At 42.5% G+C, this 13,792-nt stretch overlaps 1 protein-coding gene across 1 annotated transcript in view; it reads left to right on the forward strand.

Annotated features, from left to right (window-relative positions):
• The window catches only part of prx (periaxin), a 32,559-nt gene that overhangs the window by 16,594 nt on the left and 2,173 nt on the right, over positions 1-13,792 (forward strand). Inside the window, exon 8 of the mRNA XM_065960288.1 lies at positions 86-13,365. Coding sequence (XP_065816360.1) covers positions 86-13,365 — 13,280 coding nt within the window. The remainder of the gene's footprint in view (positions 1-85; positions 13,366-13,792) is intronic.

The raw sequence follows: 13,792 nt of genomic DNA on the forward strand, positions 1-13,792 counted from the left end.
AGTTTATATGGAAAATGTTATCTTGAGCTTTATAACAATACATAATTCTTCTTCTCTCCTTTCTTTCTATAATTGGTTCTTTCAGGTTTCCTGGCCTGAAAATGAAGAGTCACGCTGGAACAGAGAAAGGAGGAAAAGTGGAAACAGGAAGATTTGAGGGACAGGTGAACATCTTGCAACCAGAGGTATCCGGAGCTAAAGCAAAAACAAAAGTGAAGGGACACAAGTTTGGGATCACCTTTCCAAAGAGCAAACACACAAAGACAAGCTCGGCTTTGGAAGCTGGATCTGTGGAGCTCAAGCCCCCCACTGTGAACATCCGGCCACCATCAGTGGAGTTCAATCTGTCTGTTGATAAAGACATTAAGGCGCCTGATGTGGAGTTTGCACTGCCTTCAGGAAAAGCTGAGGCCTCTTTGCCTTCTGTGGAGGGAAAGGGAGAAGTCAAAGCTCCTAAAATTGACATCAAAGGAAGAGCTGATGCAGAGGCGGCTGGGGGAAAAGTTGACGTAGACGTAGGCAAAGGAGATGCAAAGCTAAGAATGCCAAAGCTAAAATTACCTAAAGTTAGACTCTCGCGTCATTCAGATGAGATAGATGGTGACATCAAGGTAAAAGCCAAGGGGATAAAAGTTCCTCAAACTGACATAACACCTCCAAAAGTTGAAATCAAAGCAGGTGAGATCAGTCTCCCTGAAGCAAATATAACCAAACCAAAGATAGAAAGTAATCCCTCAGGACAAGCTGCATCTATTCAAATGCCTTCAGTTGATATTTCTTTACCAAAATTAAAGGGAAAGTCTGACATCGACATCTCTCTACCTGAATACGAAGGTGCTGGGAGGACAACAATTAAAATGCCAGCTGTTGACTTCTCTGTGCCAGATGTTGATGTGAAAATGGACACCAATCAAAGAATTCCCGATGAGGTGGAGGGCACATTTAAAGGGCCCAATATCTCCATGCCAAAGATTGATATCTCCTTACCAAAGATGGGATCATCCAGTGTAAATATTGAAGGTCCAGAAGGGGGAGGACAATTCAATCCACCCTCTGTTGATATCTCTCTCCCAAAAATGAAAGCAGAAGTTGGAGACGTGAATATGGACTATTATGTTGGTGGAGATGGGAAGTTCCAAATGCCGGATTTTGATGTTTCTTTGCCAAAAATTAAGACGCCAGGAGACGTAAATACACAAGGGAAAGAAGTGGAGTGGGGCTTCAAATTACCTAACGTAGACCTGACCCTACCCAAAGGCAAAGCAGGAACAACAGACATTGAAGGAGGAGAAAGATTTAAGTTACCATCGTTTGATATCTCCCTCCCTAAAATGAAGACAGGTGAGGTGGAAGCGGACATTGTAGGGCCTGAAGTGAAAGGTGGTCAATTTAAAAGGCCTACACTTGACATTTCTCTTCCAGACGAACCCAAGCTTGAGGGTGGAGGTCAAATCCAGATGCCCTCTATTGACATATCACTACCAAAAGGACCAGAGGTCAAAGGAAAAATGGAAATGCCATCTATTGATTTCTCACTTCCAAAAGGAAAAATAGAGGGAGATGTTGATATTGACGGACATGGAAGTAAAGGAGGAAAGTTTCACATGCCTTCAATTGATATCAGACCTCCAAAAATAAAAACTAAGGACGTCAATGTCGATATAAAAGGACCTGAAGTTCAAGGAGGAAAGTTCAATATGCCATCACTTGATATTTCAGCACCTGATATAGGAACTCCTGGGATAGATGTCAACATTGAAGGTCCAAAGGTGAAAGGAAGAAAGATTGAAATGCCAGACATTGATATTTCACTCCCCAAAGGAAAGGCGGGAAAAAAATTTGAAGTTGAAGGACTTTCTGGTAAAGGAGGAAAGTTACACATGCCCTCACTTGATATCTCTCTACCTAGAATGAAAGCTAAGGGACCTGAGATAAATATTGAAGGCCCTGATGTTAAAGGTGGAAAGCTAAACATGCCATCACTTGATGTTTCTTTGCCCAAAATGAAATCTCCTGACATAGATGTCAGCCTGCAGGGTCCTGATGTCAAAGGAGGAAAGTTCAGCTTACCAAGTGTTGATATGTCACTTCCCAAAGGAAAACTAGAGGGGGACCTGAATCTTGAAGGCCCTGAGGTGAAAGGAGGGAAATTCAAAATGCCTAAATTTGATGTCTCTTTACCAAAAGTGAGTCTACCGAAGATTGATGCCAATGTGGAAGGACCAGATATGAAAGGAAAAACGGAAATGCCAACAGTTGATATATCACTCCCAAAAGGGAAAGCAGACGTGGATATTGACATTGATGGATGCAGTGGCAAAGGAGGCAAGTTTCACATGCCTTCATTTGACATCTCTCTTCCTAAAATGAAAGCTAAGGGACCTGAGATAAATATTGAAGGACCTGATGTTAAAGGTGGAAACATTGACATGCCATCACTTGATGTTTCTTTGCCCAAAATGAAATCTCCTGATGTAGATATCAGCCTGCAGGGTCCTGATGTCAAAGGAGGAAAGTTCAGCTTGCCAAGTGTTGATATGTCACTTCCCAAAGGAAAACTAGAGGGTGACTTAAATCTTGAAGGCCCTGAGGTGAAAGGAGGGAAATTCAAAATGCCTAAATTTGATGTCACTTTACCAAAAGTGAGTCTACCAAAGATTGATGCCAATGTGGAAGGACCAGATATGAAGGGAAAAGTGGAAATGCCAACAGTTGATATTTCACTCCCAAAAGGGAAAGCAGACGTGGATATTGACATTGATGGACCCAGTGGCAAAGGAGGCAAGTTTCACATGCCTTCATTTGACATCTCTCTTCCTAAAATGAAATCTAAGGGTGCTGAAGTTGATATTGAAGGACCTGAATTTAGGGGTGATATTCATCTCCCAGAAGGTAAAGTTGAGGGTGACCTGAATATTCAAGGCCCTGATGTAAAAGGAGGCACCTTTAAAATGCCTAAATTTGATGTCTCGTTGCCTAAAATGAAACTCCCAGAAGGTAATATTAACTTCAAAGGCCCAGGCATCAAGGGTAAAAAGATTGAAATGCCAGACATTGATATTTCCCTCCCCAAAGGAAAAGCAGGTGGAGATATTGAAATTGGAGGACATGCTGGAAAAGGAGGGAAATTCCACATGCCTTCACTTGACATCTCTCTTCCTAAAATGAAAGCTAAGGGACCTGAGATAAATATTGAAGGCCCTGATGTTAAAGGTGGAAAGCTAAACATGCCATCACTTGATGTTTCTTTGCCCAAAATGAAATCTCCTGACATAGATGTCAGCCTGCAGGGTCCTGATGTCAAAGGAGGAAAGTTCAGCTTGCCAAGTGTTGATATGTCACTTCCCAAAGGAAAACTAGAGGGGGACCTGAATCTTGAAGGCCCTGAGGTGAAAGGAGGGAAATTCAAAATGCCAAAATTTGATGTCACTTTACCAAAAGTGAGTCTACCAAAGAGTGATGCCAATGTGGAAGGACCGGATGTGAAAGGAAAAATGGAAATGCCAACAGTTGATATATCACTCCCAAAAGGGAAAGCAGACGTGGATATTGACATTGATGGACCCAGTGGCAAAGGAGGCAAGTTTCACATGCCTTCATTTGACATCTCTCTTCCTAAAATGAAAGCTAAGGGACCTGAGATAAATATTGAAGGACCTGATGTTAAAGGTGGAAACATTGACATGCCATCACTTGATGTTTCTTTGCCCAAAATGAAATCTCCTGACGTAGATATCAGCCTGCAGGGTCCTGATGTCAAAGGAGGAAAGTTCAGCTTGCCAAGTGTTGATATGTCACTTCCCAAAGGAAAACTAGAGGGGGACTTAAATCTTGAAGGCCCTGAGGTGAAAGGAGGGAAATTCAAAATGCCTAAATTTGATGTCACTTTACCAAAAGTGAGTCTACCAAAGATTGATGCCAATGTGGAAGGACCAGATATGAAAGGAAAAATGGAAATGCCAACAGTAGATATTTCACTCCCAAAAGGGAAAGCAGATGTGGATATTGACATTGATGGACCCAGTGGCAAAGGAGGCAAGTTTCACATGCCTTCATTTGACATCTCTCTTCCTAAAATGAAATCTAAGGGTGCTGAAGTTGATATTGAAGGACCTGAATTTAGGGGTGATATTCATCTCCCAGAAGGTAAAGTTGAGGGTGACCTGAATATTCAAGGCCCTGATGTAAAAGGAGGCACCTTTAAAATGCCTAAATTTGATGTCTCGTTGCCTAAAATGAAACTCCCAGAAGGTGATATTAACTTCAAAGGCCCAGACATCAAGGGTAAAAAGATTGAAATGCCAGACATTGATATTTCCCTCCCCAAAGGAAAAGCAGGTGGAGATATTGAAATTGGAGGACATGCTGGAAAAGGAGGGAAATTCCACATGCCTTCACTTGACATCTCTCTTCCTAAAATGAAAGCTAAGGGACCTGAGATAAATATTGAAGGCCCTGATGTTAAAGGTGGAAAGCTAAACATGCCATCACTTGATGTTTCTTTGCCCAAAATGAAATCTCCTGAAGTAGATGTCAGCCTGCAGGGTCCTGATGTCAAAGGAGGAAAGTGCAGCTTGCCAAGTGTTGATATGTCACTTCCCAAAGGAAAACTAGAGGGGGACCTGAATCTTGAAGGCCCTGAGGTGAAAGGAGGGAAATTCAAAATGCCAAAATTTGATGTCACTTTACCAAAAGTGAGTCTACCAAAGATTGATGCCAATGTGGAAGGACCAGATATGAAAGGAAAAATGGAAATGCCGACAGTGGATATTTCACTCCCAAAAGGAAAAGCAGATGTGGATATTGACATTGATGGACCCAGTGGCAAAGGACGCAAGTTTCACATGCCTTCATTTGACATCTCTCTTCCAAAAATGAAAGCTAAGGGAGCTGATGTTGATATTGAAGGACCTGAATTTAGGGGTGATATTCATCTCCCAGAAGGTAAAGTCGAGGGTGACCTGAATATTCAAGGCCCTGAAGTAAAAGGAGGCACCTTTAAAATGCCTAAATTTGATGTTTCTTTGCCTAAAATGAGTCTACCAAAGACTGATGCTAATGTGGAAGGACCAGATATGAAAGGAACAATGGAAATGCCAACAGTTGATATTTCACTCCCAAAAGGGAAAGCAGACGTGGATATTGACATTGATGGACCCAGTGGCAAAGGAGGCAAGTTTCACATGCCTTCATTTGACATCTCTCTTCCAAAAATGAAAGCTAAGGGACCTGAGATAAACATTGAAGGCCCAGATGTTAAAGGTGGAAAGCTAAAGATGCCATCACTTGATGTTTCTTTGCCCAAAATGAAATCTCCTGAAGTAGATGTCAGCCTGCAGGGTCCTGATGTCAAAGGAGGAAAGTTCAGCTTGCCAAGTGTTGATATGTCACTTCCCAAAGGAAAACTAGAAGGGGACCTGAATCTTGAAGGCCCTGAGGTGAAAGGAGGGAAATTCAAAATGCCAAAATTTGATGTCACTTTACCAAAAGTGAGTCTACCAAAGATTGATGCCAATGTGGAAGGACCAGATATGAAAGGAAAAATGGAAATGCCAACAGTGGATATTTCACTCCCAAAAGGAAAAGCAGACGTGGATATTGACATTGATGGACCCAGTGGCAAAGGAGGCAAGTTTCACATGCCTTCATTTGACATCTCTCTTCCTAAAATGAAAGCTAAGGGACCTGAGATAAATATTGAAGGCCCTGATGTTAAAGGTGGAAAGCTAAAGATGCCATCACTTGATGTTTCTGTGCCCAAAATGAAATCTCCTGACATAGATGTCAGCCTGCAGGGTCCTGATGTCAAAGGAGGAAAGTTCAGCTTACCAAGTGTTGATATGTCACTTCCTAAAGGAAAACTAGAGGGTGACTTAAATCTTGAAGGCCCTGAGGTGAAAGGAGGGAAATTCAAAATGCCAAAATTTGATGTCACTTTACCAAAAGTGAGTCTACCAAAGATTGATGCCAATGTGGAAGGACCAGATATGAAAGGAAAAATGGAAATGCCAACAGTTGATATTTCACTCCCAAAAGGGAAAGCAGACGTGGATATTGACATTGATGGACCCAGTGGCAAAGGAGGCAAGTTTCACATGCCTTCATTTGACATCTCTCTTCCTAAAATGAAGTCTAAGGGAGCTGATGTTGATATTGAAGGACCTGAATTTAGGGGTGATATTCATCTCCCAGAAGGTAAAGTCGAGGGTGACCTGAATATTCAAGGCCCTGATGTAAAAGGAAGCACCTTTAAAATGCCTAAATTTGATGTCTCGTTGCCTAAAATGAAACTCCCAGAAGGTAATATTAACTTCAAAGGCCCAGACATCAAGGGTAAAAAGATTGAAATGCCAGACATTGATATTTCCCTCCCCAAAGGAAAAGCAGGTGGAGATATTGAAATTGGAGGACATGCTGGAAAAGGAGGGAAATTCCACATGCCTTCACTTGACATCTCTCTTCCTAAAATGAAAGCTAAGGGACCTGAGATAAATATTGAAGGCCCTGATGTTAAAGGTGGAAAGCTAAACATGCCATCACTTGATGTTTCTTTGCCCAAAATGAAATCTCCTGACATAGATGTCAGCCTGCAGGGTCCTGATGTCAAAGGAGGAAAGTTCAGCTTGCCAAGTGTTGATATGTCACTTCCCAAAGGAAAACTAGAGGGGGACCTGAATCTTGAAGGCCCTGAGGTGAAAGGAGGGAAATTCAAAATGCCTAAATTTGATGTCACTTTACCAAAAGTGAGTCTACCAAAGATTGATGCCAATGTGGAAGGACCAGATATGAAAGGAAAAATGGAAATGCCAACAGTGGATATTTCACTCCCAAAAGGAAAAGCAGATGTCGATATTGACATTGATGGACCCAGTGGCAAAGGAGGCAAGTTTCACATGCCTTCATTTGACATCTCTCTTCCTAAAATGAAAGCTAAGGGACCTGAGATAAATATTGAAGGCCCTGATGTTAAAGGTGGAAAGCTAAACATGCCATCACTTGATGTTTCTTTGCCCAAAATGAAATCTCCTGACATAGATGTCAGCCTGCAGGGTCCTGATGTCAAAGGAGGAAAGTTCAGCTTACCAAGTGTTGATATGTCACTTCCCAAAGGAAAACTAGAGGGTGACTTAAATCTTGAAGGCCCTGAGGTGAAAGGAGGGAAATTCAAAATGCCAAAATTTGATGTCTCTTTACCAAAAGTAAGTCTACCGAAGATTGATGCCAATGTGGAAGGACCAGATATGAAAGGAAAAGTGGAAATGCCAACAGTTGATATTTCACTCCCAAAAGGGAAAGCAGATGTGGATATTGACATTGATGGACCCAGTGGCAAAGGAGGCAAGTTTCACATGCCTTCATTTGACATCTCTCTTCCTAAAATGAAAGCTAAGGGAGCTGATGTTGATATTGAAGGACCTGAATTTAGGGGTGATATTCATCTCCCAGAAGGTAAAGTTGAGGGTGACCTGAATATTCAAGGCCCTGATGTAAAAGGAGGCACCTTTAAAATGCCTAAATTTGATGTCTCGTTGCCTAAAATGAAACTCCCAGAAGGTGATATTAACTTCAAAGGCCCAGACATCAAGGGTAAAAAGATTGAAATGCCAGACATTGATATTTCCCTCCCCAAAGGAAAAGCAGGTGGAGATATTGAAATTGGAGGACATGCTGGAAAAGGAGGGAAATTCCACATGCCTTCACTTGACATCTCTCTTCCTAAAATGAAAGCTAAGGGACCTGAGATAAATATTGAAGGTCCTGATGTTAAAGGTGGAAAGCTAAACATGCCATCACTTGATGTTTCTTTGCCCAAAATGAAATCTCCTGAAGTAGATGTCAGCCTGCAGGGTCCTGATGTCAAAGGAGGAAAGTTCAGCTTGCCAAGTGTTGATATGTCACTTCCCAAAGGAAAACTAGAGGGTGACTTAAATCTTGAAGGCCCTGAGATGAAAGGAGGGAAATTCAAAATGCCAAAATTTGATGTCACTTTACCAAAAGTGAGTCTACCAAAGATTGATGCCAATGTGGAAGGACCAGATATGAAAGGAAAAATGGAAATGCCAACAGTAGATATTTCACTCCCAAAAGGGAAAGCAGATGTGGATATTGACATTGATGGACCCAGTGGCAAAGGAGGCAAGTTTCACATGCCTTCATTTGACATCTCTCTTCCAAGAATGAAAGCTAAGGGACCTGAGATAAATATTGAAGGCCCTGATGTTAAAGGTGGAAAGCTAAACATGCCATCACTTGATGTTTCTTTGCCCAAAATGAAATCTCCTGATGTAGATATCAGCCTGCAGGGTCCTGATGTCAAAGGAGGAAAGTTCAGCTTGCCAAGTGTTGATATGTCACTTCCCAAAGGAAAACTCGAAGGTGACTTGAATCTTGAAGGCCCTGAGGTGAAAGGAGGGAAATTCAAAATGCCAAAATTTGATGTGTCTTTACCAAAAGTGAGTCTACCGAAGATTGATGCCAATGTGGAAGGACCAGATATGAAAGGAAAAATGGAAATGCCAACAGTTGATATATCACTCCCAAAAGGGAAAGCAGACGTGGATATTGACATTGATGGACCCAGTGGCAAAGGAGGCAAGTTTCACATGCCTTCATTTGACATCTCTCTTCCTAAAATGAAAGCTAAGGGACCTGAGATAAATATTGAAGGACCTGATGTTAAAGGTGGAAACATTGACATGCCAAGTATTGACATTGCACTTCCTGGAGGAAAGGCTGAAGGCAACCTTAATATTCACGGCCCTGAGGTAAAGGATAGCAAATTCAAAATGCCCAATGTTGATGTTTCTCTTCCAAAGTTGAACCTACCTGAACCCAAATTTGAAGGATCAGAGATGAAGGGAGGAAAGATTGTAATGCCCGCTATTTCAGTTCCAGAGGGAAGTGTCGAGGGTGATATCAATATCACAGGACCATCAGGAAAGTTTGGAGAGCCAACAGTTGAACTATCTGGTAAAAAGGGTGGTGGGCTCCACTTGCCAACAGTTGACATAGAGTTCCCCAGATTTGATCTTGACCTTAGCGTACCCTCTGGTCTGAAAGACAAAAGCCTCAAAGCCCATGGTCCCGATGGGTCAGGGAAGTTGGAGGTGTCTGGTCTCAAAGGAGATGTTAAGCCAGCCAAGTTGAAACTTAAGGGTGCAGACATTGAGACAGATGGTGTAGAAGGTCAAAGTGCATCACTTAAACTTCCCACAGTCAAACTTCCATCAGTGGACATCTCAGCTCCAAAAGTGGATCTAGACTTTGGACTTAACAAACCTAAAGGTGATGATGTGGAAGTAGAGCTCCTGAAAGCAGAGGGAGGCAGGCCTTCTTCAGGGGGCAGCTTTGATCTACCCAATGTCAACCTCAAGTTCCCCAGTTTTACACTGCCTAGATTTGGTGGAAAGTCCAAGAGTGGTGGTTTGGAGATATCAGGAAAAAGTCCAAAAGGAGACATTTCCCTTAGCCCACCACATGTGGAAGGTCAGATTAGGGCACCATCTGTAGAGTTTGATGGGGATGGAAAAGTCAAGGTGAAGAAACCTAAAATCAAAATGCCTTCGTTTGGTTGGTCAAAAAAGGATGCAGATGTATCTGTGTCTTGTCCTGACGTGGATGTTAGAATGAAAAAGGGGAAAATTGACATTCCTAAACCTGACATCAATGTTGAGAGCCCGAACGATGAATCAAAACAAAAAGTGAAATTTCCCAAGTTTAAAATATCATCACCAAAAGGCCAACTGCCAGAGGCAGAGGTTGACACAAAAGAGGAAGCAGATATTGAGGGGAAAGGTGGCTTCCATGCACCCGATGTCACGATTAAACTACCAAAGTTCTCAATGCCAAAATTTGGCTCTAAAGAAAAAGCTTTAGGTAAGCCAGGTGGTAACCTTAATGCTAAGGCCAAAGTCAAGATGCCCTCTGTAGAGCTTTCACTTCCAGAAGCTAAAACACCTGATACTGAGGTTCTTCTTCCCAAAGCAGAAGTTGATGTCTCAGACGCTGATATCAGAGGTTATGAGGGAAACCTTAAAATTCCTAAAATGCCGACTATTGACCTTTCAATCCCCAAAATTGACCTTGATGTGTCTCTGCCAAAAGTAAAGCATGAAGCGAGAGCTGATGGTGTGGAAGGAAAATTAAAGATGCCAGATATTAAAATGACGAACGTTGATTTGTCGCTTCCTAAATGGAAAACAGATGATATTGAAGGCGCTCACATTGGAGCCAGCGCAGAAGGGGGGAAATTCAAAATGCCTCAAATCACTATGCCTGACTTAGATCTATCCTTTCCAAAGGGTAAGTCCCCAAAGATTGAAGGACCCGAAGTGGAATTAAAAGGAGGTGAAGGACAATTCAAAATGCCTAACATAACAATGCCATCAATAGACATGTCCCTTCCCAAAGGAAAACCTGGAGACCTAGATGCCCCAGGCATTGAAATAAATGGTGATGGAGGTGGCAAATTTAAGATGCCTCATGTCAAAATGCCGGATGTTGACATTTCCTTGCCAAAGATAAACACTGGATTAATTGGCTCTCCGGATGTGGATGTAGAAGGAGAAGGAGCTAAATTCAGAATGCCTGGCATCAAAATGCCAAACATTGACTTATCTCTGCCAAAAATGAAAACCACCAATGTTGATGTACCTGATCTTGAAGCAAAGACTGGGGGAGGAGGAGCCAAATTTAAAATGCCCCATTTAAATATGCCCTCTGTGGATATTTCACTGCCCAAAGCAAAGATTGACAGTCCTGAAGTTGAAATAGATGGAGGTAGTGGAGGGAAGTTCAAAATGCCTCAATTGAAAATGCCAGATATTGATATCTCTGTTCCAAAAGGAAAGATTGAAGGTCCAGAGGTGGAGCTCAAAGGGGAGGGTGGAAAATTCAAGATGCCACATCTCAGCATGCCTTCTGTTGATATTTCCCTACCCGAAGGAAAAGTTGAAGGTCCAAAAGTTGAAGTTGAGGGAGGTCATGGAGGAAAGTTTAAAATGCCTCACATGAAAATGCCAAATGTTGATGTGTCTTTGCCAAAAGGAAAGTTTGAAAGTCCAGAGGTGGAGCTCAAAGGGGAAGGTGGGAAATTCAAGATGCCACATCTCAGCATGCCTTCTGTTGATATTTCACTGCCCAAAGGAAAGATGGAAGTTCCAAATGTGGAAATGGAGGGAGAAACAAGCGGAAAGTTCAAAATGCCTCACATGAAAATGCCAAATGTTGATGTGTCTCTGCCCAAAGGAAAGTTTGAAGGTCCAGAAGTTGAAATTGATAAAGGTGCAGGAGGAAAATTTAAAATGCCACATCTCAGTATGCCTTCAGTTGATATTTCATTACCTAAAGGAAAGACTGAAGGTCCAGATGTTGAATTCAAGGGACATGGCGAAGGAGAATTCAAAATGCCTGGTATGAAGATGAAAGATGTTAAAATTTCTCTTCCTAAGGGAAAGATTGAAGGTCCAGATGTTGAAATAGAAGGAGGTACAGGGGGAAAATTCAAATTACCTCAAATGAAAATGCCAGATGTTGACATCTCTCTACCCAAAGGAAAATCTAGCAAAATTGAAGGAGCAGAGTTTGAGGTTGAGGGAGGCGGAGGCCAAATGAAATTGCCACTCATGACAATGCCCTCAGTAGACTTTTCACTGCCAAAAGGAAAGGTTGAAGGTCCCAAAGTTGAAGTAAAGGGTGAGTCAGGAAAGTTCAAGATGCCAAAGATTGATATATCGCTTCCTAAAGGCAAACCTTCGATCCAAGGCCCAGAGATAGAGATTAAGGGAGATGAGGGGCAGTTCAAGACTCCAAATGTGGCTATATCTCTACCTAAAGGAAAAACAAATATCAACACACAAGAGGTGGAAATTGGGGCAGAAGGAGGAGCTGTCACGCTGCCATATATCAAGATGCCAAAGGTTGACATTTCACTTCCTAAAGGTAAAAGTAAAGATACTGAAGCACCTACAATGGAGATGGATTTCAGAGGAGGAAAGCTCAAAGGCCCCGATGTTAAACTTTCTAAGGGGACGATACCAATGGAAAAATCAAGTGGTATGGAGATCAACTTACCAACCATTGAGACAGGAGGGAAAACCAAAGTGCCAAAAGTCACATCACCCGATCTGGACATGGATGTAACACTTTCTAAACCGAATCAAGGCACAGTTGTTGAGGGAGAGAACAAAGGCCTAAAACTTAAGATACCAACAATAGATATCAAAGTTCCAAAGGGAGACCTTGAGCTTGATATAGGACTGCAAAGAGGGGAGGGCAAGAAGGACAGGAAAAAAGTTGAACTACCTGACTTGGATCTCCACACAACAGAACCCAGCAGCAAAGTGAAGGGTGCAAAAGTTAAAGGGACAAGATTCAACATTGGAATGCCAAAAAAGAAAAATGGCAAGGATTTGGCAGCAGAGGTTAAACCTGAAACCCACAACGGACATAATGAAAACAAATATCGTGTTAACATCCCAGTGCCAGGGGTTATTTCATCAAGTGTGCAAGGCTCAGCCAGCTCAGTAACAGGAGAAGAGGGTGGTCTCTCCTCCAGAGCAGAAATCAAAGTCCCCAGGATCCCAGATATAGATTTTGATATAGGTACGTCACAGGATGAAGATGAAGATAAAACAGAAACAGGCAAGAAAATCAAAATCCCCAAGTTTGGTGTTCCACTACCCTCGATATCCCCCAAGGGAAGACGGAATATCTATGGGCAAGAAATTCAGTATGAGGGTCCTAAGATGCCCAAAGTAAAGAAGGCTGTTTTTGTCTTGGTAAATCCTCCAACAGATGAACCTGCTGCATGCTCAGGCTGCCTAGGAGAGGAGTCAACGACAGAGGACCTCGAAGTGAAGATGCCCAAGATCAAAATGAAGCCAAGTTTTGGGAAGTCCAAAGATAAATTAGCTTCAATGGGCACAGAGAAAGAGTGGGTGAAAGGGGAGAAGTTAACGGGGGGGGGAATGACAGTTCCCCAAGTTAATCTACCAAAGATAGAGCTCAGCTCTCCATATGGCAAAATGGCTGCAGGGGAGGAGGACACTGAAATGAGTGTGAAACTAGGAAAGGATTTGTCATCCGTAGAAGTGGGGGAATCCAGCGGACTTGCATTTAAAACCGGCAAGATGGGCTCGGCTGGTTTTAGCGAGGAGCTCTCAAAGGAAGTGGTATCATCTCTTGCCAGAACAGATATGCTGGACAGGGACAGCTCAGAGTCGCCCTCAAGTTTGACCATGGAGTTCAGCTCTACGAAGGTCCAGTCTTGGAGCGAGGTTGAAAGCAAAAGTTGGGAGTCTGAAGAAAAAGAGTCTTCCCCCTGGTTCAAGGTTCCTAAGTTCACCCTGAAGCCGCACTCCACAGGTAAGAACAAAGAAAAATTCAAGCTGCAATGAAAAGATGAGCTTTGTTCTCCTGAAAATTTCTAGAAAATTTCAGGACAGGATCATAAAGCTACAGCATCAGGCGCTATGATGACTGTTTTTGCCTGTATAAACATGGTATGGGTAATTGGACTTATTGACACTATCAACAAATAAGTGGTAAAGAACAAACTTGCAAGCAGACAAGAGAATGACGCAGCTTCGCTATGTGGACAACAATCATGCCGGTTGCGCATTGGCTGAGTGATATCATCACCCTGCCTGCTTGCTCGCGGGAATTTTTCCTTAATATTTCCTGCAGCGTATACACACTAGCTCACCCCCACTTCACATGTAATTTTTACCAAGGGGCTGGCAGGAAACATTCTTGGTAAAGTCTGTGGTGAAAAAATTGTCCATTTGCGTTA

The sequence above is a fragment of the Labrus bergylta genome, chromosome 11 (assembly GCF_963930695.1).
Source record: "Labrus bergylta chromosome 11, fLabBer1.1, whole genome shotgun sequence".
Classification (NCBI taxonomy): Eukaryota; Metazoa; Chordata; class Actinopteri; order Labriformes; family Labridae; genus Labrus; species Labrus bergylta.